The sequence below is a fragment of the Tachysurus fulvidraco genome, chromosome 1 (genome assembly GCF_022655615.1).
Source record: "Tachysurus fulvidraco isolate hzauxx_2018 chromosome 1, HZAU_PFXX_2.0, whole genome shotgun sequence".
Taxonomy (NCBI): Eukaryota; Metazoa; Chordata; class Actinopteri; order Siluriformes; family Bagridae; genus Tachysurus; species Tachysurus fulvidraco.
The window spans coordinates 48,613,717-48,637,499 of record NC_062518.1 but is presented as its reverse complement, the minus strand read 5'-3'; the positions used below and the strand labels follow the sequence as shown (position 1 = coordinate 48,637,499).

The window sequence follows — 23,783 nt, the reverse complement described above, 5'->3', positions numbered from 1 at the left end:
TTTTTTTGTTGTTTTTTTTTTGTTTAGCAAACTCTTCCATGTGCGTCCAGTAACCCAAGGTGATGTATACCGCGCCGAAGCAGATGAAATTCCCAGAATATTTCAGGTTAATATATTATATGAAATCGCACGTTTGGGTTTGTTATTTTTTTTTTTTTAAATCCATGTGTGTATATATGTTGACTATTATAATACAAATATATACACAATGGTATGTATGTGTGTTAAGTGCGATGCAAATCGTTAATGTCATAACAGATTCTGTACGCTAATGAGGGCGAATGCCGTAAGGAAGTGGACCTGGAGACCATTCCTCAAGGCGAGAAAGCTAACTGCCTTGCTCACAAAGGGCATGAATTTATCCCTACACTCTACCACTTCCCATCAAACTGCGAAGCCTGCTCCAAACCACTGTGGCACGTCTTTAAACCACCACCCGCACTTGAATGCCGCCGATGCCACGTCAAGTGTCACAAAGACCACCTGGACAGGAAGGAGGACGTCATCGCCCCATGCAAAGGTATATACACGAAGTCTGTCTAGGCAAATATACTATATTCAAACATATATAAGTAAGTTGCGTCACATGAAATTCCTTCTTCACCCCCACAGTGAACTACGATGTGACATCTGCACGTGACATGCTCCTGCTAGCTCTCACCCAGGATGAGCAGAAGAAATGGATTGGCCACCTTGGCAAGAAGATTCCCAAAACACCTCCATCTAGTTTCTCCCGAGCATCCCCTCGTACCATGAGCACTCGCTCAGTAGCTAATCAGTCATTCCGCAGAAACCCTAGATTCAGCTCCGGACAGTCCAGGTAAAAAAAAAAACTACCATTTTGATTTTTTATTTTTTCATAATAGTTTAGTTTAGATTTAACATAAAAGCTGGCGTAGGAGTCATGAAGGGAAAGCCTAGGGGTTACATGAAAGAGGAATCCCACGAGTGTGCCTAGGGGTCAGGGTTAGAGGGGTTAGAGGTGACGTTGTGGGACCTGAGTGGCTAGGCACCTCAGGAAAGGGAGGACCTAGGGGTCATGGTAGAGGGGTTAGAGGTGATGTTGTTGGACCTGTGTGGCTAGGCACCTCAGGAAAGGGAGGACCTAGGGGTCAGGGTAGAGGGGTTAGAGGTGACGTTGTGGGACCTGAGTGGTTAGGCACCTCGGAAAAGGGAGGGCCTAGGGGTCAGGGTAGAGGGGTTAGAGGTGACGTTGTGGGACCTGAGTGGCTAGGCACCTCAGGAAAGGGAGGACCTAGGGGTTATGGTAGAGGGGTTAGAGGTGGTGATGTTGGACCTGAGTGGGTTCTAACAGATGGGCTAGGCACCTCAGGAAAGGGAGGACCTAGGGGTCATGGAAGTGGTTCGAGGGATCTCAGGATAGGACTGGTGTCATGAAAAATTATGGAAGGTAAGCGATTGGCGACTTGAATTAGATCTAGGATGATAAACCAGATTAAGAAACAATTATAAAATAATTAGGACAGATTTAAATAATATCAGGTGGGTAAGTGTACTAACAGCATTTAGGGGATTTGGGGCAGTGGGATTAGGGACCAAAGATTGGTTCTAAGGGGGACCAGTAGATGGACTACAAGTAAAAATCGGTTTTAAGGCTACCAGCAGTAATGTAAAAATTTGGTTGTTGGGGTACTAATAGTGGCATGGAGTAAAGGTTGGATGTAATTGGTATTAGTGGTTGTATTCACAGAACAGATATTACTAGTAATGGTTTTAGAGTTTAAGGTTTTGCTTGTTGTGTTTTGTGAGTAGCCAAAGTATAGAAAAATGTTGTCTTAGGGTACCACCAGTGGTGTTAGGGGTAAAATAAAACATAGGGGTATCGGTAGAAGAAATTGTGTGTTAACGGTGGGTTTTGGAGGTAGAAGCAGTGATATCTGAGTAAAGGCTTGGTATTGGTATAGTAGGGTTTAGAATAGGTTTGGTTACAGGGGTAGCAAGGACATTATTAAAAATTGCAAGTTGACGGTTTCAAGTGAAACAATTTTTTATGGAATTTGGCCTTGGTTCCTGGGGCATTGAAAGTGGGGCAAGGAATACTAGCTTGGTTCAGATTGTAGTATCAAAGAGATCAAGGCTCACCAGTAGTAGGATTACAGGTAAGAGGTCAGTTGTTAACATGCCAGGGCGATGTTTGTTTGTTTGTTTGTTTGTTTGTTTTGTTTGTTTGTTTGTTTATTTATTTATTTATTTTAATGGACTACCGCGTTCAAAGTAGGGTAAAGAGTTTGCCTGCCAGTACTAGGAATGTGGGAGGAGTTAGTAAAATGAAAACAAGCGGTAATATTATTGCAGGCCGGACAACAGATACAGGTAAAGTTTATGACTGGCTGTTTGTGTTGTAGCAGGGCTCAATCCAACCTCCACGCTGCAGACACATCCTCGAGCTCCTGTTGATGTCTACACCACAAGGAGAGTTCAGCGTAGTTTATCTTTCATCAGTTACCCTCTGTATTTACCACTCCTTACCGCCCCACTCCTTTCTGGCTTCACACAGGGGTTTTAGTTCAGTTTTTGTTATTTAAAAACAAAAAGCCTCCTGCTTTACCAGCTATAGCGCGGAATTGTCGGCTAAAAGTTTTTTAAGGCTGCTAACCAAAACAGAATTTTCTGATTGTCTTCAAATTCCTAGTGGTGACAAGAGCCAGAAAATCGACAGCATATTTGAACAAGACTGATAAAAACCTGAGCTGCCTTAAAAACCTTTTAATGAACTGTCGAGGAAATGGCTTCCATGTTGTTTCTCAGTGGGGACGTCTTTAAGGGTGCTGTGATAAGAAATGTGTCAGATCCCTGTGTCAGAACAAAGGGGGCAGCTTGTGGTGTGTCATCTTCACTTCTTGAAAGTTTATGTTAACTAAGCATGAAGGCATATTCTAACACCGGATGTGTGTTTGCTTGCTAACATTTATGTGAAAAGACGACGATAATAATAATAATAATAATAATAATGATGATGATTAAAAAAATAAAAAAACAGATAATCATCAATATGCTATATTGTATGCTATAAGTGATGAAGGCAAGTGATGGTGATAAAATTTCATGCCGTGATAAGTGCCTAAGGTTTGGCACCTAGTTTCGATCTTATCCAAACTCTCATATTGGATGGCACCGTCTATACATTTGATAAAAAAGAAAGACCCTCACCCCGCGTTCACACGAGGACAGCAAGCAGCTCCGAGACGTTTTTTTCATTATATGCAAATTAGGTGTTGTGATGTAATGCAGCACACACAAATGATTGGTCTGAAAATTTGAGCCAATCACATATCACACGTGGTCTGACAGTTCTTCACCTGTGGTTTCATCTTATCTTATAATACGTGACCTGATTAAATGTGGTTAGAGGCAGATTAAAAAAATATGTAGCATATGTAGCTAAAGGGTTGTCTTGCTATCAAATCTAGTACTAAGCTTAGTGTGTGTTGTATAAATTAATCTTTAATAGATTTTCCACACGAGATATACTACAGCTTCTTACTTGCTCTTGTGAACGCAGTGTTAGGGTATTTTGGTAGCCTATAATATATTGGCTTAAATACTACAAAATCACAGATTAGCTTCACATGCCTAATTATAACTACTGTAGGTCCTTATTTAAAAAAAAACACAACCTGCAAATCTTTCTTTTCTGCTCTTTGTTCCCTTTTCCAGCTAACCACCTGAATCTTCTCTCTGAAACATTTGGGACTCCTCAATTGGGACTTTGTACATCACAGATTATTCAATAAAAACCTTAAACAAAACAAAAAAAACTGCATTTAAAGGTAAATAACGGAATTAACCCTAAATGACGGAGAAGCTGGTGGGAAAAGGCTGCTCCTGTCCTCTAGGCTTCTCACGCGGCTCGTGATGGGACCACTTGTTGCTCTGAAGGGAACTTTGATGGGATTTGTAGTAAACGGTCCTTCACTCTTGGAAAAAAAAAACGTTGACCCTAAATTTTGGCGAAACCTTGGCCTGATGGACTCTCTCAGCCTTAATGTTCCTGACGGGCAATAAATTAATGTGGGGCAATAATCAAGACGGAGTACTGGGTACTGAGTATTAGTCTTTTTTCTGTTTTCCGTTTTTTTTTTGTTTTTTTTTTTGAGGAGCATGCAAGATCATTACAATCTATGCATATCATTGTTATAATAATTATCCTTATTGTTGTTAGTGAATTCTCCAAGCCACAGGAATCCACCAGAACGGCTGAAGGAGCTTAAATTTCAATGACTGTTTTTTGCTTTTGCTTTTGCTTTTGTTCATTTGGGTATATTATTACTGAAATGTTTCACTGTAATGTTTTATAATTTTTTTTTTTTGGTAATGTATTGCCTTACTTTTGATTCCTAGATGAATGGTTGAAAAAGGAAGAAAAGAGAAACATTAAGTTAACAAATGTAAAACTGCACTGTTTGAATTGTAAGTTATTTGTAGAAGACTAAAAACAGGTGTAGCGTTCAGCCCACCTAGTGCCTTACCGACTTTTACTGCCATATCTGTTTGTGTTCCTCTTCTCAATGGTAAATCCTAACTATTGTTTTTTTTTTTTTAAGAAAAAAATATATATGATGTGATGTGTATCATCCACCTTCTGGTTTTATCAGGGCGCGCCGGCGCATATTGAACACGTTGTTCATAAGAATCTCCAAGTTTAGTGAGACGGTGATTTCGGACACAGGGGGGCGAGGAATAGACTCGTGCCGACGTTAATCTTTCATAAAAGTGAAGATGATGTTAAGATTTCCTGGAATGTATGACTCAAACCAAGAAGATTGCTGTCTGAACAGGAAACATGGCTAACAAGTAGCATGATTCCTAATTTTGGATCGTCAACGCTTGTATATGCAGTCACCCAGAAATTCTACCTAATCAGCTAGTCTACTATGTTGACCATTTCAGAGCCTCCTTTCTAACATTGCTAGATAAATATCTGTTGTATAACCAATGACCGGCACATTCTTTCTTCATAGCTGTATGTTGTATGAAATAATAAGGGTTTAGTTCCTCCACTCTTCATTACAGAGGCTAAAATTGGAAGCGCTAGCCTTTATTAGAACGTAAAGAAGCCTTAAACGACCCCAGATTCTCAAACCCGGTTGAAGTTGAACTCGGATCGGTTAATCACGTGACATCACAATGCTTTATTTTATTCCATTCATTCTTCAGCTCAGTGTAGTGTGTGGAATAAAATGCTAGATTTAATTGCACCGCTACATAAACACAAATTGAGCTAGCGTTGAATTGCTTAGCTAACATCGACTTTGCCCTGGTAGCTAGTCAGAGGTAATGACCAAGCTAGTTAAAATAAGATTTGTATAATTACTGTGTCAATGATGCGAGTAGCTCAGTATAATGAAAAGCAGCATGTCGAACCACAGAGGAGAAACGTCTTAGTAATGTCATTGGGTGATCAGATCGAACTCCGCGCTTACTCTGCTCAGGATGGCGCTTTGTTTTTTTTTTTCTTCAATGAAAAGCCCTTGAATCCTTTTTCAAAAAAAATTGTTGTAACCCCTCCCCAGCTTTTCCTGGACAAAGTCTTGCTTTTATTTTTTTTCGCCCATCACCAGGTGAGACAGAGATGATGAAATACCACCTTAGTTATTCACTTCAGCACTGGATCTATGGTGGCGATCTACTTGGATGAACTGCATGTTTCATTAGGTTTGGAGGCCCGCACTGATGGATGTCTGTCAATAAACGATATCTTTGTCACCTACACAGACTCTGGACTTGTGACCCCTGATTCTTGTCTCTTTGTGTGTGTGTGTGCGTGTGTGTATATGCTTGTATATGTATATACACTGTGTGCTCAATTATTAGGCAAGTTGTATTTTTGAGGATTACTTTTGTTATTGTACAACTACAGTGCTCTTGGTCAATCCAAAATGTTAACCTGAACATTTAAATAGTAAAAGTGAAGTTTTGGCTTTCTTAAGGGAATATCTATATGTACATGTTATTAGGCAACTATTAGTGTGCAGAATTATTATGCAACTAAATGAGAAACAAAAATTTTCCCATCTCACTTGTTTATTTTTACCTGTTAAAGTGAGAATAATAATCAAATCAAAATTTACAAATAAACATTTCTGAAATTTAAAAAAAAAAAAACTTCAGTGACCAATATAGCCACCCTTCTGTTCGATAACGGTCACAAGCCTTCACATCACAGAGTCAGTCAGTTTCTTGATCTGGTGTCTCCCAGACACTGTTCAGAGAGGTGTACTGTGTACCTTCACTGTAAATTTCCTGCTTAAGAAGGGCCCAAAAGAAAGGCCATGTGTTTTAGTTTTTCATCTTTAAGGCCTTTACTGGCCAACCACGCAGTGGAGTACTTTGATGCATGTGATGGAGTATTGTCTTGCATAAAAATCAGTCTTCTTGAAAGATGTAGACTTTCCTGTACCACTGCTTGAAGAAAGTGTCTTCTAAAAATTGGCGGTAGGTCTAAAAGGTCTGATTTTTGAGTCCAATTTCAACCCAAAAAGGTCCAACTAGCTCATCTTCAATAAAACCTGCCCATACCAGTACCCCACCTCCACCTTGTTGCCGTCTGACTCGAAGTGGAGCTCTGTGTCTGTTAGTGATCCTAAAACAGGCCCAACCATCTGGTCCGTCAAGAGTCACTCTCATCTCGTCAGTGCACAAAACCTTTGAAAATTCTGTCTTCAGATATTTCTTGGCCCACGTTTGATGGTTCTGTGATCACTCCCCAAAATCTTAGATATTTCAAGAGTGCTGCATCCCTCTGAAAGACTTTTTATAATTTTTGCCTTTTCAGTGTCAGTTAAATGTCACTTTTGGCCCATTTTTCCAGAGGAGAAGAATCTGCTTAATAATTATGCACACCTTGATACAGTATAGGGTGTTGATCTCCTTAGGCCACACCCTCCCTGGTTACACAAATACACATCACCTGATATGCATTCAATCCAATAAGCATTCAAGTTTCAGCAGAGTTTAATACGGTGAACCACACTCTTGACCACCCTTGGCAGCATTGGAATTTGTGGCTCAGCATTGGAATGGTTTACTTCCTACCTGGAAGGTTGCTCATATCATATAACAAGGAGGGGAGTGACATCTGCTCCACACAGACTCTCCACTGGTGTCCCACAGGGCTCAGTACTTGGTCCTCTTATTTCCTTCCTGTATACTCTCTTTCTTGGTGAAGTTATTTCCTCACACGGGTTGTCTTTCCACTGCTACGCTGATGATACTCAACTTCTCTTTCCCACCCTCAGATACCACAGCTTCTGTTCAGATCTCAGCGTGTCTGGCAGACATATCATGGATGAAGGCTCATCAATTGAAGCTCAATCCTAGCAAAACTGAACTGCTGATCATCAGGTGATTCATCCTGAGGTCATGATCTATCAATGTCCTTGCATAATGATCTGATCTTCCCTTCAGCCACAGCTCGAAACCTTGGGATAATCTTGGACAATCAACTGTCTTTTTCCTCTCATGTTGCTAATGTGACTCGCTCATGTCGGTTCATTTTCTACAACATTAGAAGGATTCTGCCATTTTTATCCACACAGGCTGCTCAGGTTCTTGTTCAGTCTCTTGTCATCTCAACACTGGATTACTGCAACGCACTGCTGGCAAGTCTACCTATGAACACAATTCATCCTCTGCAATTGACCCAAAATGCAGCTGCATGACTTGTTTTCAACCTGCCTAAGTTCTCCAAACCACCCCGCTGCTGCGATCCCTCCACTGGCTTCCAGTAGCTGAACACATCAGATTCAAAACACTGATGCTTACCTATAAAGCCTACTGAATGTGGTACTGTGATAGACTTATTGCACAGCTGAACACCTATTCTTGAAAATTCCTCAATACATAATATTCCATGGTTAACTGTTAGGGGCAGTGGTGGCTCAAGTGGTTAAGGCTCTGTGGTGTTTATTGGAGGATAAGGGTTCAAGCCCCAGCACTGCAAAGCTGCCACTGTTGGGCCCTTGAGCAAGGCCCTCAACCCTCCCTGCTCCAGGGGTGCTGTATCATAGCTGCCCCTGCACTCCGACCCCAACCTCCTCAGTTGGTATATGTGAAGAAATGAATTCCACTGTGCTGTAAAGTATACGTGGCGATAATAAAGGCTTCTATGCCCCCCTTTCCTTAATTATAACAAAGTGGAAGCAATTAGATACAACTCAAGCTATAAAGTGGTATGCCACATAAAATCTCAGAGCATGCTGAGGCACACAGTGAGCAGATGTTAACAACTTTTTCCAAAATTTGTGTGGCCTTCAAATTAGATCAAGAACAGTACATAGAGAGCTCCATGGAATGGGTTTCCATGGTTGTGCAGCTGCAACCAAGCCTTACATCAAGTGCAATGCAACGCATCGGATGTAGTTTCGTAAAGCACACCTAGAGCAATGGAGACATGTGATCCGTCATTCCAGAGAATGTTTCTTTTTCTGAAAATCTGATGGACGAGTCTGGGTTTAGTGGTTGCCAGGAGAATGGTACATGTCTGACGGCATTGTGCCAAGTGTAAAGTTTGGTGGAGGGGGATTATGATGTGGAGTTATTTTTAAGGGGTTGGGTTTAGCTCAGTGAAAGGAACTCTTAATGCTTCATTTGTGGGAACATATGGGGATGGCTCATTTCCGTTCCAACATGACTGCACACCGGTGCACAAAGCAAGGTCCATAAAGACCTTTGACCTAACAAATGAGCTTCTAGAGGAATGGTAAACAATTCCCATAAACACACACTTTCTACTTTCTACCTTGCACTTACAACTTTCTACCTTGTAGAAAGCCACCTCAGAAGAGTTGATGCTGTTATTGTATAACTGCTAAGGCTGCACCAACTCCATATTAAACCATACAGATTAAGAAAGAGATGTAATTGAAGTCCATGTGCATGTAAAGGCATTCAAAGTCAAAAAAAGAAAGAAGAATGTGGCATTCATGTAAATCCATGGAAGTTGGACATCCTGTGTAGGTTGGTGAGGATCTGTGACTCAAACACGTGTGTGGTCCAAAGCTGGAGTCTTGAGAGAGTACAGTGTACAGAGACATCTCAACCCTTTCAGAAAGTCTAGAAACAAGTCATCAGATCCCGTCTTAACTCTGCCACTGCACAGCAATAGCTGCTACTGACTGTATACTCAGTTCATGTTCACATCAATTATCAGAATGAAACATTAGGAAACATGTTTTTATTCTTTCTTTCTTTTATTTTCTTCTTCCTTTATTTTTCAATTCAATTTATTTCTATAGCGCTTTTAACAATTTCTCATTGTCTCAACCTCTTGTCTATCTGTAGCTTTACAGATGTATGGGAACAGAAGAGAGGGAAAAAAAGGAAATACACACATCATAATAATGAGAAGAAGAAAAGATAAGAATACAAAGAAATAAGTAAATATATACAATTGAAGCTTTAAAATGAATTTAAAAAAGATTAAAATTTAAAATACTATACATCTATCCCTATCCTTAATGAGCAAGCCGGAGGCGACGGCGGCAAGGAAAAACTCCCTGAGATGATATGAGGAAGAAACCTTGGGAGGAACCAGACTCAGAAGGGAACCTCATCCTCATTTTCATATCACACCGATCCTGATGTGGATCCCGTGCTGCTCTCACTGGATCCAAGAGTTTGGTCCTGTTTCTGTGAAAAAAGAGATTTCATGTATAAAGTAGTCACATTTATGCTATTTGTACTGTACCCAATTTTCTGGCCCATAACTGACACACGGTTTAGTACAGCAGACGAGGCAAGTCTTTACAAGAGCAGTCACAGGTTCAGGAGAAAAAATGGTTACCATCAGTATCTCCTCTTGTGAATCAGGATCTCCTTCTTCTCATTGTACTCGGTCTGGAGGACGCTGTAAGCCTTTCGCTCACACTCTAAAACACACACACAGCACAAAAGGTGGAAATTTAAGTCTTTAATGTTTAATCAGACCTCATATTATTATTAATGGGGCTGATTAGTGCAAGGCTTTTATCACTTACACCTGTGAGCTCATCACACTGCAAATGTGTCTCAATGAGGTCTTTCCCCAGTTCCTCCACCGTATCTCTCAGTGCCTCGGCCCTTTCTGTCAGGTCAGAACTCTCCTTCTCCAGCTGAGTGGTGGTCTCCACATTATTCTGATGTTGCCCCTCAGCTTCAGCCAGAGTGACCTGAGAGAACACCGTTTAAAGATCAGCGACTTTATTTACTTCTACACACACATTCAGACACGTTTAATAGTCTTAACCTATGGAGAATAGTCTAAATGTATTGGGGGAAAAGGACAAAATGTCCCTAAAAACAAACACACACACAGATTTCTGAAAAAAAAAAAATGTTTACCTTGTGTATCAGAGTCTTCTTCATCTCACTGTTCTCAGACTGGAGGATGCTGTGAGCCTCTTGCTCCTAAAACACACACAGAACACAAGAGGTTTAATTTAAGTTATTAATGTTTAAACAGAATTAAAGTCCTCATGGTCTTCATAAAGGAGATGCTTAATGCATTAGGTTTTTTTTCTCACTTACATTCATTAGCTCGTCACATTCTCTGTTAAATTCAAGAAGCTCTTTCCCCAGTTCCTCCACTGTGCCTCTCAGTGCCTCCACCTTTTCTGTAAGGTCATAATTCTCCTCTTCCAGCTGAACGATGGTCTCCACATCCTTCTGATGTTGCTCCTCAGCTTTAGCCCGAGTGACCTGAAATAACAACAATTAAAGCTCAGTGATTTTATTTACTTCTACACACACATTCTGATACTGTTAATGCTCTAATTTATAGTCTGTAGAATTGTCTAAATGTATTGGGGGAAAAGGACAAATTGTCCATAAAAACACACACACACACAGAGATTCCTGAGAAGAAATTTTTACCTTCAGTAACTCCTCCTTATGAATCAGAGTTATCTTCATCTCACTGTTTTGCTCCTCCAGCTGACTGATGATCTTCTTCATCTCATTGACCTCAGACTGGAGGATGCTGTGAGCCTCTCGGTCCTAAAACACACACACACACACAGAACACAAGAGGTTTAATTTCAGTGATTAATGTTTAAACAGAATTAAAGTCCTCATGGTCTTGATAAAGGAGCTGATTGATGCATTAGGGGTTTTTTTTTCATCACTTACGGTCATTAGCTCTTCACACTCTCTGTTAGTTTCAAGAAGCTCTTTCCCCATTTCCTCCACTGTATCTCTCAGTGCCTGCACCTTTTCTGTCAGCTCAGAATTCTCCTCCTCCAGCTGAGTGATGGTCTCCAGGTCCTTCTGATGTTGCTCCTCAGCTTCAGACAGAGTGACCTGAGAGAACATCGATTAAAGCTCAGTGACATTATTTACCTCACACACACACACACACACACACACACACACACACACACATTCAGACACACATATATAAAATCAGATTCCTGAGAAGAATTGTTTACCTTCAGTAACTCCTCCTCCTTCTTCATCTTCATATTCTCAGCCCGGAGGATGCTGCAATCCTCCCGTGCTCGCTTTTGCTCCTAAAACACTCACACGGTGCAAAATAGGTTCACACTCTAATGCTTAATGTCCACATCTGCAATGGACCATAGATAAAATATGGCACCTTAAAAATACATCTTTAATTTGAACTCGGGGATCAGTGCATTTTTTTTCTCACTCACATTGGTTAGATGAGCAATCTCCATGTTCATGTCAAAGACCAGGTTTCCCAGGTCCTTCATTTTGTTTTTCTGGTTCTCCATCTGGATTAACTTTTCAGATCTCTCCATCTCCATCTGAACGATGGTGTCCTGCATCTCTTGGTTCTCTAAACAGAGGGAACAGTGCGTTTCTTGATCTTGCTCCTAAAACACACACGTTGTGTAAAAGAGGCATACAGAATTAAAGTCCTCGTGGTGTTTATAAAGGTGATGCTTAGTTTTTTTTTCTCACTTACGTTAAACATATCATCAAACTTCCTCTTAGACTCGTTGAGAAGGTTCTTTGTTTTCCTCAATGTATCTCTCAGTGCCTCCACCCTTTCTTCAAGGTCAGATTTCTCCTCCACCAGCTGAGTGATGGTCTTCACATCCTTCTGATGTTTCTCCTCAGCTTCAGCCAGAATGACCTGAGAGAACAACAATTAAAGATCAGTGACTTTATTTACTTCACACACACACAGTCAGACACTTCTAATAACTGACTCATTACTCACTAGAATAGCCTAAAAGTATTTGTGGAAAAGTGAAGAAACACACACACACACACACACACACACACACACACACACACACACACACACACACACACACACACACACACACACACACACACACACAGAGTTCACAATAGCAATTAATATGAAGAAATGTTTACATTCATTAACAGCTCCTGGCTACTCATCTGATCGTTCTGCTCCTCCAGCTGAGCGATGGTCTTCTTCATTTTGTCATTCTCAGTCTGGAGGATGCTGTGAGCCTCCTGTTCTAGCTCACACTCCTAAAACATACACATGGGGCAAATGTGTGTTGTGTGTGTGTAATAGTCACCCCACATTATCTCTACAATGTGACACGTCATGATATAAGACATGACTGAACAATAAGTTTCGGTGTTGAACCTCTGACAGAGCTGAGAGTTTCGTCTCCCATCTAACATCATCACTGGCCGTCACTGCTCTCGCATCCCTGGCTCCAAGTGCAGGTGAGCTTCAAACTCCAGAGTGCAGATGTTTCCTATTCTGAATATCTCCCTAGGTACGGTACTCACATTATTCTGAATTTTTATCTCACGTACCTTACTTTTCAGGTCATAGCTTCTGCGTGCCTCACAGAGTAGTTCCTCCAGCTCCTTCACTCTGTCCTCCAGCTGAATCTTGGGCACCACCAGCTCCTGAATCTTCTCCTCAGCCTCAGACTCAGCCTCCTGAAATTCACCATCCAAATAATGTTACCTTCAGGTGTTTGTTTCACTCCTGAGGACTAGCACTCAGATCTCTGATGCAGCTCTGTCATCAATCTAAAGAGCCATAACATATACAACACAATGGACTTTCAGATTTCTGATGAAATTCTGATGTGTTGTTTTCCTGATAAAGACTGAAGTGAACATCAAGTCTGGACTGCTGTCCTGAGCCTAACCCTGAAATACTTTGTGCAATGGTGTAAATGTGAAGCTGCAGTTCTGCTGTTAGTAAGAGACTATAAATGTTCACTATAGGGTTAAAGATATGAACAGAACAAACTTACCATCATCTGGTCCTGAACAACCTCTGTGGGTCGGACCAGAGCCGGTTCTGTGGTCTGTTCATAAACTGGGTCTAAAAATAAATAAACACAAAATCCCACATCATCGTCTATGATTAAAGTGTTAGTGTCATTATTAACAATCTTTCCCACTTGTGATCCTGGTGAAACTCTACAGAATAATTATTCCACTTTAAAACGAAGCTCCTGAATAAAAAGACTTTAGTGATGTTCAGTATCAGAGACAAGTTTACACCAGGACTGAGACATAGTTGTACCTTCGGGGACGGTGGTGTCCTCGGTGTCCGCGGTGGTTTGTTCTCCATCGTCCCGTTGGACATAATAATAAATGCAGACTGTCACGACTGCAGCTCCGGCGACTAACAGCAGGTGGCGCAGTAGAAGATCCAATACGACGGAATTAAATAGATTGTAAACAACCATTTTTATCTCTCCGAGGATCAGAGTAACCACAACACACACATTACTCTCTCAGTGTACAACAGACATCTGAAAGGTCCGCGGAGATTTGAACCAAATTCCGTGTCGGTTCTGTTCGCTTCTAGATCGATTCTACTCCATGACGTCACTGACGTTTGGACGTGAGATCACGTGGTAGAGTTTATAAACACCGCTCAGGTCAATGTGTCTTATTATATATAGTACATTGGGCTAAATGAATGAATAAAACAAACTGTTCACTTTTATTATTTAAAAATAAACAGTAAAGAAAAGCGTATATTATTATTATTATTATTATTATTATTATTATTATTATTGTTATTGTTATTGTTGTTGTTGTTGTTTTATGATGATCATTATTATTGTGATTATGATTATGATTATCACTATTATTGTTATTGTCATTATTATTTGTTATTATTATTATTATTATTATTATTATTATTATTATTATTAATTGTAGAAGTTGTAATATAAATGTATTAAATAATAGAAAATAATTCTACTGTGTTGTAATGTATATGTGGCGATAATAAAGGCTTCTATTTGTAATTTATTTAAATAGTTTGTTTGCAACACAAAGATTTAGGTTTCAGTTTAATAATTACGTCATCTAGCACGTAATGTCTGGGTGTTTATAACCTCAACATGACCTCTCATAGCGGACGTTTAGTGCATGTTGCCTGTGAATTAAACTAACGGCGTTGTGGTGTTTAAAACGTGTAACAGCGTCAACAAGGAGAAAAACAACAACAACATGGCGTTATAACTGCTTATAGTGCGCACTGAGGAATACATTTACATTTACAGCATGTGACAGACTCTTATCCAGAGCGACGCATAGAAGTTATATACATTAATGCTGGTTCACTGGGTTACATACTTAAGATACCATTAGTCTAATACATAAGAAGACAGGGAAAGAAGTGTTCTCTCTCTCTCTCTCTCTCTCTCTCTCTCTCTCTCTCTCTCTCTCTCTCTCTCTCTCTCTCTCTCTCTCTCTCTCTCCCCCCGGAGAAACCAGATTACACAGAACACTGACTGTGAGGCCACAACGATATTAAAAAGGCTGATAAAATCAAGAATTTTAATTGATTTTAATTTTTACAAAAGTATGAACAATGTTGATGGTTTTAAATGTGTGTGGTGTTGGGAAAATATTTTGTGCTCTGTGGAGGAAGGAGAACTGAACTTTTCACCAAGTTCAACTAATCACCCATGTTTTAATCACTGTAGAAACCATCTTAACTTATTTATTTATTTATTTATTTATTTATTTATTTATTTATTTATTTATTTATTCACCATGAATTTTAATGATATGTGACTTGTGTAAATAAAGTGTTGAAAAAGTCAAAAAAAGTCTCTCTCTCTCCATCTCTCTCCCTCTGTCTCTCTCTCTGACTCTCTCCGTCACTCTCCCTCTCTGACTCTCTCTCTCTCCCTCTCTGACTCTCTCTCTGTCTCACTCTCTCTCTGTCTCCCTCCCTCTTTGACTCTCTCTCTCTCTCTCTCTCTCTCTCTCTCTCTCTCTCTCTCTCTCTCTCTGAGCGGTGCATACAGTGTTAGTGAGAGCGTCTGTTTTGATATCTGTTTAGTTATTCAGAAAATAAAGGAAGAGCTTTATACTGTGGATCAAATAAGTACTTTTCATGAAAAAACATTCAGGGAAAAAAAAAAACAGAAGATACAAACGCGGATTGATTTTAAATGATTTTAAAATGGAGCTAATGACGTTCTCTTGTATCTTGTTGTTCACAGTAACCTGACGCAAGTGGTTCTTAAGTGTAGACCAGCGATGTTTTGGTGCTACTTAAGAACCATATGTAGCTGGGCTTTGTTTTCCCAGGTTGCCATATGCACATAATTTATAGTTAAACAGCGATAAGGACACTTTAAGGACAATCTTTAATTATCTCTTCATATTCTCCCTATATTTCATATTTTTATATACTTTTTTTTTTCTTATATAGTTCATACTTTCTTATTATTTTATTCTCATTTTATTTTTTGCTTCTTTATACTTTTTATATTCTTTATTCTTATACCGGACAGTTGCATAAAGCATTTCACTGTATGTATGTGTATGTGACAAATAAAATATGATTTGATTTGATTTGTTTTGATGGACATGGACAAACCCACTCCAGGAGTCGTCAAAGCAGACCACCTTCCACCAAAGATTACAAACAACAACAAGGCAGCCTATGATTTAGTAATGAGCATGGAAAAGGACCAGAATGGAAAAAAGCAGCTCTGCATGAACACACTCTACTCGGATCATCGACGTGCCCTGAGTCAGTTCTGAATCCAGAGCAAGCAGGTCTCAACTCTTAATAAAACCATCCTGAACCTTTCTCTAGTAAAATGGGAGCTCTTAACATTAACTACCATGTTTTACATTTATGTTCCCCAGAGATTTGCTGACAAAAACCTTAGCAAGTGGAGACATGGAGAAAGTGTTGAAGCAGTCATTCATACTGGCTCATTCTCAGATAAGTCTCGGTAACTCTAAGTTTTGTTACCTAAACCTGCTAGCTGAGTCTTTCTGATATTGACATTTTAACTCCACCTTTATCTCAGGTGCAACTTCAGATTTTTTTTTTATGTATCGTCTTTGCGGAAATGTCTACATTTGTTAAATTTAATTCAGAGGAACATTTGAAGAGTGTCACATGCTATTGGCATGAGCATGGGCATAAATTTCATTTAACAGTAAGGGGGGGGGCAATAAATATAAAATTTTTCAAATTTTTGAAGGGGGACACAAATAATACTGTCTAATTATACTTATAAAGACATGTCCCCACAGTGAAAAACAAAGTTTTTATAGTTGCAGTACACTATGCAACAAGCTATTGTAAACAAGCTACCTTTAACTACATAAGTACGATTTTAATCGCTAATATAGCAGATTCATGGAAAATTTGAACTGTGGGTCAAACCACTGTGAGGAAGGGGAGGGGGAACTGTGGGTCAAACCAGTGTGAGGAAGGGGAGGGGGAACTCAACTGTTTCTAAATGCATTTTTTGTGGGTTTTTTCTACTTACACAATTATTTGGGTATACATACATATATTTTTCACAATAGAGAGTGCGATATTTTTTAAAAATATTAATAATAATAATATTTTTGGGGGGGGGGGTCCTCAGAAGTGTGTGTGTGTCATCTGTGTCCGTCCCCCCCCCCCAGGATTTATGCCCATGGGCATGAGAACATTAAGATTAAACATATACACCAATGATTTAGTATATTTTTAATCCCTAGTTTCCCGTCAATCTACAATTTAGTCAACAGTCTATAATTCAATCTAAAGTTCTACTGCAATTTTTTGACCCAAACTCAGTTATTCTCATGTTCTGATCTCATTGCAGGAATAAAACATAACATTTAATTCAAGAATTTTGACTTTCAGTGGCTGACTGTCACAAATATTACAAGGACGGTTTTGACAAACTTGTAGATGAATACAGCAGGAAGAGGCTGATTGACCAAAACCAAACAGATCGCCTGATGCAGTGGGTGAAAGAAGAGAGATATTGGGACACGTCTGCAGTGGAGTATAAAGAAATTAAAGGAGCTATAAAAGATAAAGCTGTAAACAGAAGAAAAACAGACCACATGAGGCCAAATTTATCAGCATGATGAGCTGTAATGTTCACGTCAGTGTTAAGATCAGTGTTTGACTGAAAAAGAACCAAACTTAAAGGAAAGAAATCTCTACATGTAGTGACAATACATTAATGTTAACTTTTATCTTTCTTAAATATTTTATTCTTGCATAAATGTTAATATATAAAACATTCTACAAGCTTTAAAAGATGTTTTTTGTATTAAGAGCATCATGAAGTCATTCATAGTGTCATGAATCAATTCTCTGTTTATACTCTGCATGTTAGAAATGTCTCTCAATTTATGATAATAAACTTGCCATGTTTGTGATTAGAGTCTAAGATTCTGTTTCCTCCTTTATTACTTTATTTAGTAGATTTACAATATGTCCTAGTTTTGAAGGAACCTCGATCATGTCCTTAATGAAACCGAGGTCAAGTGTCATCTGCTTGTCACACTACTGCTACAGTAAGTGCACACTGGGTATAGACTGTTTTGTCCTACACTGTCTTTTGTCCTGCACTGTCTTGTTTGTCTTGTCCTGCACTGTTTTCACCAGGTTGCACAGCTGCACTGTATGTGGCTAAGACTACTTACAAGTCCTTAGCCCTGTCTTTGTGTTATGTAGCACCCTGATCCTGGAGAAACGTTGTCTCATTTCAACGTGTAGTGTACTGCAACAGCTATATATGGTTGAAATGACAATAAAAAGCTTCTTGACTTGAAGAGCATGTGGGAGTGGTGGCCCGAGGCAGAGCTGGCTTGGGGATGTTCTCAACACCTCCTCGATATAAAGAGCTGAAGGGGGAGGAGAAACGCAGCTGAATACAGGAAGAGGTCAGAGCGGCTGTGGAGGAAGGAAGGACGAGTAAAGCAGTTGGAATGGGACAACAGAGGGCCTGGACCAGGTGGGAGCAGGCCATGGACCGCAAGGTCACCTGGACGGAGCTCTGGCAAAGTGAGCCGCACCGCATAACCTTCCTGATTCGGGCAGTGTACGACGTCCTGCCTAGACCAGCAAACCTCTGTATGTGGGGGAAAGCAGACACACACGACTTCCCATTTGTGCCCAGCTCGTGGAACGCTGGAGCACATTCTGAGTTCCTGCCCAACAGTGCTCGGCCAGGGTCGGTACACTTGGCGTCACAACCAGGTGCTAAAATCTATTCCAGACACCATCAGCAAAGAGATCAGCAAAGGCAGCCGAGGGAGCAACACCAATTACTCAATCGCATTTGTTAGGGCAGGAGAACAGCCACAAGCAGGGAGGAAGGTACCATCAGGGATCCTGGCATCAGCCAAAGATTGGAAACTCTCCGTGGATTTGGAGAAGCAGCTGAAATTCCCCCAGCACATTGTCAGCACAACAATGAGGCCAGATATTATTCTAGTCTCAGAGAGCACCAAGAATATAATCATCATGGAGCTGACCGTGCCATGGGAGGACCGCTTGGGAGAAGCCCACGAAAGAAAGATGACCAAATATGAACATCTGATCACAGACTGCCGAGCACAGGGCTGGAAGGTGAGATGCATGCCTATCGAGGTTGGCTGCAGCGGATTTGTGGGGCGCTCCCTCCACAAAGCCTTTACTGAGCTGGGCATTGCAAGAACAACAAGGAGCAAGGCCATCAAGAACATCACCGATGAAGCCAAGAAAGCCTCGAGATGGCTCTGGATCCGTAGAGGAGCACCATGGGGGCAAGCAAGCTGATATTGAAAGACCCGAAACACGCGAGGACCTCAGGTTACATCACTGATGATGTGTTCAGGTGCATCTGAAGATGTGTTTCAAGAACTAGAGCTTACACAAAATGGTACAAAGCATCCGGTGAGCAGCAGGTCTGCAGATGGAAATGCCTAGTGGTGAAAGATGGTGCTGTAAGATGGAGCTGATGTTTATTACATTTAGAAGATAAGAGAGTTGATCCATTTAAACACGAATCAGAACAAATCTGAACACACTGTGCAGTAAAGGTGTGCTGATGATGGTCTAAATGTCGATAAGACCTTTAAGAATCTGATAAAGCTGATTTGTGTCACATGCAGGTAAATTACCAAAGCAGATAAAATAAGGAAATGTGCTGAATAATTCATTCATTTTCTAATAAACCGGAGCAGAGACGATCTCATTCAGGTTTGGTTTATAATTTTACTGTATTAACATGACTATATGACCACTGAAAAAAAAAGTAAGCACCCCTCTAAAGTTAATAGCTGTCTGTATAAAAAATAATGAAATACATGATGGTCATTTGGGGCTTTCATTCATGTCAGTTATGCAATCACAAGCTTTAAATATATTTTGTGAAATAATATCTGTAGCTCCATGAATAAAATGAAATAAAAACCCACTGAAGTAAATTTCAATTCCATGTTGTAAACATGAAAACATGTAGAAAAGTGTCATATGTGTAGATGAGCTGTAGTGAGTTGGTATTTTATTAAATAGACTAAATGTAATAGTACCAACGTTCCTCCGTTGTATCACCGACCTCATGATAAATGATCATTCGTGAATCTGATGGTTAAATTATATAACTATAAACACAGCCTGAGCTGTAAAGCTATAGATTTTACACAGAAGCTGAACATCATCTCAAGTCAAAAACTCAGAAAACAAAAAGCCGGGGACTTAGAAAAGATCGTCCCGTCCCTGAAGACAGCAGAAGATTGATGAACGGTTTTGACATCTGGAAGCACTCTTCAGTTTTCTGTTGAAACTGATGCCCGCAAAAAAAAGGAGAAAACTTCATTACGTTGATGAACAGAAGAGTTCATTTCACTAAGAATCCCACTGACAGACACAAAGATGATGATCCATGGAAAGAAAACATGATCCGTCCCAAAAAAAAAAAAACACATCCACATTTCTATTACAAATGAATGTGTTATTTACATATTTGTTAACGTTGCACTCTTTCATTCTTCTTTTCTCCATTTATTAATTTTTTCATTCTTCTTTTCTTCATTCTTTCACTTGGAGTCTCACGTCTTTCTGTGATTTTTACATTTTCATCACTCAGTTTTGATGTGGATCCTGTGCTGCTCTCAACGGTCCCAGCAGTCATCTTCATCTCACTGTTCTCCTCCTGCTGCTGAGTGATGGTCTTCTTCATCTCACTGTTCTCCTCCTGCTGCTGAGTGATGGTCTTCTTCATCTCACTGTTCTCCTCCTGCTGCTGAGTGATGGTCTTCTTCATCTCACTGTTCTCCTCCTGCTGCTGAGTGATGGTCTTCTTCATCTCACTGTTCTCCTCCTGCTGCTGAGTGATGGTCTTCTTCATCTCACTGTTCTCCTCCTCCAGCTGAGTGATGGTCTTCTTCATCTTCATATTCTCAGCCCGGAGGATGCTGTAAGCCTCCCGTCCTCGCTTTTGCTCCTAAAACACACATGGTGCAAAGTAGGTTCACACACTAATGCTTAATGTTCACATCTGCAATGGACCATAAAAAATATGGCACCTTAAAATACATCTTTAATAATTTTAACTCATTGTGCAGAAAAAAAAAAATCCTCATATTTCTAAATGAGCTGATCAGTGCATTTTTTTTTTCCACACTCACATTCGTTAGGTGATCAATCTCTACGTTCATGTCAAAGACCAGGTTTCCCAGGTCCTTCATTTTGTTTTTCTGGTTCTCTATCTGAATTAACTTTTCAGATCTCTCCACCTCCATCTGAACGATGGTGTACTGCATCTCTTGGTTCACTGATTGTAGGATGAGGTGTTCATCTTGATCTTGCTCCTAAAACACACACATGTGGTAAAAAAAAAAGGGCATAAATCCAAGTGCTTAATGCTTAAAGCTTTTTTCCTCACTTACGTTAAACATATCATCAAATATGATGTTAGACTCAAAGAGACGGTTCTTTGTTTTCTTCAATGTTTCTCTCAGTGCCTCCACCCTTTCGGTCAGGTCAGAATTCTGCTTCTTCAGCTGAGTGATGGTCTTCACATCCTTCTGATGTTTCTTCTCTGCTTTAGCCAGAATGACCTGAGAGAACAACAATTAAAGCTCAGTGACTTTATTTACTTCACACAAACATTCAGATACTTTTAATAACTGACTCATTACTCAAGATAATAGTTTAATTGTATTGGAGGGAAAGTTAGGAATAATTTAAGGAAGCAAATACACTACAGATGTCACAATTTGTTAGAATATATTTGTGCAGGTGTAGGTGAGCTTCAAGCTCCATAGTGCAGATGTTTCCTATTCTGAATATCTCCCTAGGTACGGTACTCACGTTATTCTGAATTGTTTATCTCACGTACCTTACTTTTCAGGTCATAGCTTCTGCGTGCCTCACAGAGTAGTTCCTCCAGCTCCTTCACTCTGTCCTCCAGCTGAATCTTGGGCACCACCAGCTCCTGAATCTTCTCCTCAGCCGCAGACTCAGCCTCCTGAAATTTACCATCCAAATAATGTTACCTTCAGGTGTTTGTTTCACTCCTCAGATATCTGATGCAGCTCTGTCATCAATCTAAAGAGCCATAACATATACAACACAATGGACTTTCAGATTTCTGATGAAATTCTGATGTGTTGTTTTCCTGATAAAGACTGAAGTGAACATCAAGTCTGGACTGCTGTCCTGAGCCTAACCCTGAAATACTTTGTGCAATGGTGTAAATGTGAAGCTGCAGTTCTGCTGTTAGTAAGAGACTATAAATGTTCACTATAGGGTTAAAGATATGAACAGAACAAACTTACCATCATCTGGTCCTGAACAACCTCTGTGGGTCGGACCAGAGCCGGTTCTGTGGTCTGTTCATAAACTGGGTCTAAAAATAAATAAACACAAAATCCCACATCATTGTCTATGATTAAAGTGTTAGTGTCATTATTAACAATCTTTCCCACTTGTGATCCTGGTGAAACTCTACAGAATAATTATTCCACTTTAAAACGAAGCTCCTGAATAAAAAGACTTTAGTGATGTTCAGTATCAGAGACAAGTTTACACCAGGACTGAGACATAGTTGTACCTTCGGGGACGGTGGTGTCCTCGGTGTCCGCGGTGGTTTGTTCTCCATCGTCCCGTTGGACATAATAATAAATGCAGACTGTCACGACTGCAGCTCCGGCGACTAACAGCAGGTGGCGCAGTAGAAGATCCAATACGACGGAATTAAATAGATTGTAAACAACCATTTTTATCTCTCCGAGGATCAGAGTAACCACAACACACACATTACTCTCTCAGTGTACAACAGACATCTGAAAGGTCCGCGGAGATTTGAACCAAATTCCGTGTCGGTTCTGTTCGCTTCTAGATCGATTCCACTCCATGACGTCACTGACGTTTGGACGTGAGATCACGTGGTAGAGTTTATAAACACCGCTCAGGTCAATGTGTCTTATTATATATAGTACATTGGGCTAAATGAATGAATAAAACAAACTGTTCACTTTAAATATTTAAAAATAAACAGTAAAGAATAACGATTATTATTATTATTATTATTATTATTATTATTATTATTATTATTATTATTATTATTTATCTTCGATTTATTGTTGTTGTTAATATTATTATTATTATTATTAGTAGTAGTAGTATTACTACTACTACTAGTAGTAAAATGTAAAATAATTTCCCATATTATTATTATTATTATTATTATTATTATTATTATTATTATTATTATTATTTATCTTCGATTTATTGTTGTTATTATTATTATTATTATTATTATTATTATTATTATTATTATTATTATTATTAGTAGTAGTAGTAGTAGTATTACTACTACTACTAGTAGTAAAATTTAAAATAATTTACCATATTATTATTATTATTATTATTATTATTATTATTATTATTATTATTATTAGTAGTAGTAGTAGTAGTAGTAGTAGTAGTATCAACTAGCAAATCATGGGAAAGGGAGAGAAAGAAAATACAGTCTACAGTCACAGCCTAATTCTTGATTCCTGGTTGTTTACAATTCTGTTTCCTATTAGATAAATATCTGAGTTTCAGAACAGCTACAGTTCAGTGCACTGTGAAGAGAAGACCCAGTGATTAGAAACTAATAATAATAATAATAATAATAATAATAATAATAATAATAATAATAATAATAATAATAACAGTGTTGTAATGTAACAGAGTAAAAATACTTCGTTACTGTACTTAAGTAGAAATGTCACGTGTCTGTACTTTACTTCGCTATTTAAATTTATGTCAACTTTCACTTTTACTCCACAACATTTCCGAGATAAAATGTACACTTTTACTCCGTTATATTTCCACTAACATCTTCGTTACTCGATACTACAAAATAAAATCAGAAGAAATGTGTGTGACTGTAATAAGGGAGGTTTGGTGAATCACTGCTCCTAGGTTGTATTACGCTCCGCACGCTGTATGGAGATGCACAGGTACGCGCAGCGTGCACGCGCGGTCAGAGCCGCGGGCGTTTATGTATAACGTTAATCGGAAAGCTGCAAAGACGGCAACCAAAAGCAGTGAAATTTCACGA

At 39.4% G+C, this 23,783-nt stretch overlaps 3 protein-coding genes and 1 long non-coding RNA gene across 7 annotated transcripts in view; 2 read left to right on the top strand and 2 right to left on the bottom strand.

The window, feature by feature from the left end:
• The window catches only part of rock1 (Rho-associated, coiled-coil containing protein kinase 1), a 33,417-nt gene extending 27,680 nt beyond the window's left edge, over positions 1-5,737 (top strand). Inside the window, exons 30-33 of one of the 3 annotated variants that reach the window (XM_047811369.1) lie at positions 28-106; positions 259-520; positions 613-820; positions 3,679-5,737. In XM_047811369.1, the coding sequence (XP_047667325.1) occupies positions 28-106; positions 259-520; positions 613-820; positions 3,679-3,682 (553 nt within the window). In that variant the 3' untranslated portion in view covers positions 3,683-5,737. Of the gene's footprint in view, positions 1-27; positions 107-258; positions 521-612; positions 821-2,366 lie in introns of all 3 variants that reach the window. The other 2 variants (XM_047811363.1, XM_047811355.1) reach the window with 2 other exon arrangements.
• A 3,462-nt stretch (positions 5,738-9,199) lies between these two features.
• On the bottom strand, positions 9,200-13,806 carry LOC113634996 (golgin subfamily A member 6-like protein 22). Of its 2 annotated transcripts, XM_027134221.2 has the most exons (14): positions 13,493-13,805; positions 13,218-13,288; positions 12,766-12,894; positions 12,346-12,468; positions 11,927-12,097; positions 11,652-11,834; positions 11,427-11,507; positions 11,128-11,298; positions 10,873-10,995; positions 10,528-10,698; positions 10,342-10,407; positions 9,999-10,169; positions 9,806-9,890; positions 9,200-9,651 (listed from the first exon to the last, which is right to left on the bottom strand). In XM_027134221.2, exons 1-13 carry the CDS (start codon positions 13,656-13,658, stop codon positions 9,828-9,830), a joined length of 1,689 nt encoding a protein of 562 aa, XP_026990022.2. In that variant the 5' UTR covers positions 13,659-13,805; the 3' UTR covers positions 9,200-9,651; positions 9,806-9,827. The 2 variants fall into 2 exon arrangements, with proteins under 2 accessions (XP_026990022.2, XP_047678525.1); XM_047822569.1 differs by lacking the exon at positions 12,346-12,468 and having other exon boundaries at positions 13,493-13,806.
• Positions 13,718-17,533, top strand: LOC113634997. Its single transcript, XR_003438712.2, has 4 exons — positions 13,718-13,853; positions 15,827-15,999; positions 16,093-16,181; positions 17,052-17,533. It is a non-coding gene; the product is annotated as an uncharacterized LOC113634997 (long non-coding RNA).
• Positions 17,534-19,418: 1,885 nt separating this feature from the next.
• Positions 19,419-22,591, bottom strand: LOC113634998 (golgin subfamily A member 6-like protein 22). Its single transcript, XM_047822600.1, has 6 exons — positions 22,284-22,591; positions 22,009-22,079; positions 21,570-21,698; positions 21,118-21,288; positions 20,857-21,039; positions 19,419-20,672 (listed from the first exon to the last, which is right to left on the bottom strand). Exons 1-6 carry the CDS (start codon positions 22,447-22,449, stop codon positions 20,196-20,198), a joined length of 1,197 nt encoding a protein of 398 aa, XP_047678556.1. The 5' UTR covers positions 22,450-22,591; the 3' UTR covers positions 19,419-20,195.
• Between the last annotated feature and the right edge of the window lie 1,192 nt (positions 22,592-23,783).

Bases quoted from the DNA above. Each gene is read 5' to 3' on its own strand.
- LOC113634996 (XM_027134221.2), bottom strand. From the start codon at position 13,658: ATGGTTGTTTACAATCTATTTAATTCCGTCGTATTGGATCTTCTACTG. The intron at 12,895-13,217 runs GTAAGTTTGTTC...GGTGAATTTCAG, and splicing joins TTGTTCAGGACCAGATGATG to GAGGCTGAGTCTGAGGCTGA. The intron at 10,170-10,341 runs GTAAACATTTTT...GTGTTCTCTCAG, and splicing joins AGAAGACTCTGATACACAAG to GTCACTCTGGCTGAAGCTGA.
- LOC113634998 (XM_047822600.1), bottom strand. From the start codon at position 22,449: ATGGTTGTTTACAATCTATTTAATTCCGTCGTATTGGATCTTCTACTG. The intron at 21,699-22,008 runs GTAAGTTTGTTC...GGTAAATTTCAG, and splicing joins TTGTTCAGGACCAGATGATG to GAGGCTGAGTCTGCGGCTGA. The intron at 21,289-21,569 runs GTACGTGAGATA...TTGTTCTCTCAG, and splicing joins GCTATGACCTGAAAAGTAAG to GTCATTCTGGCTAAAGCAGA.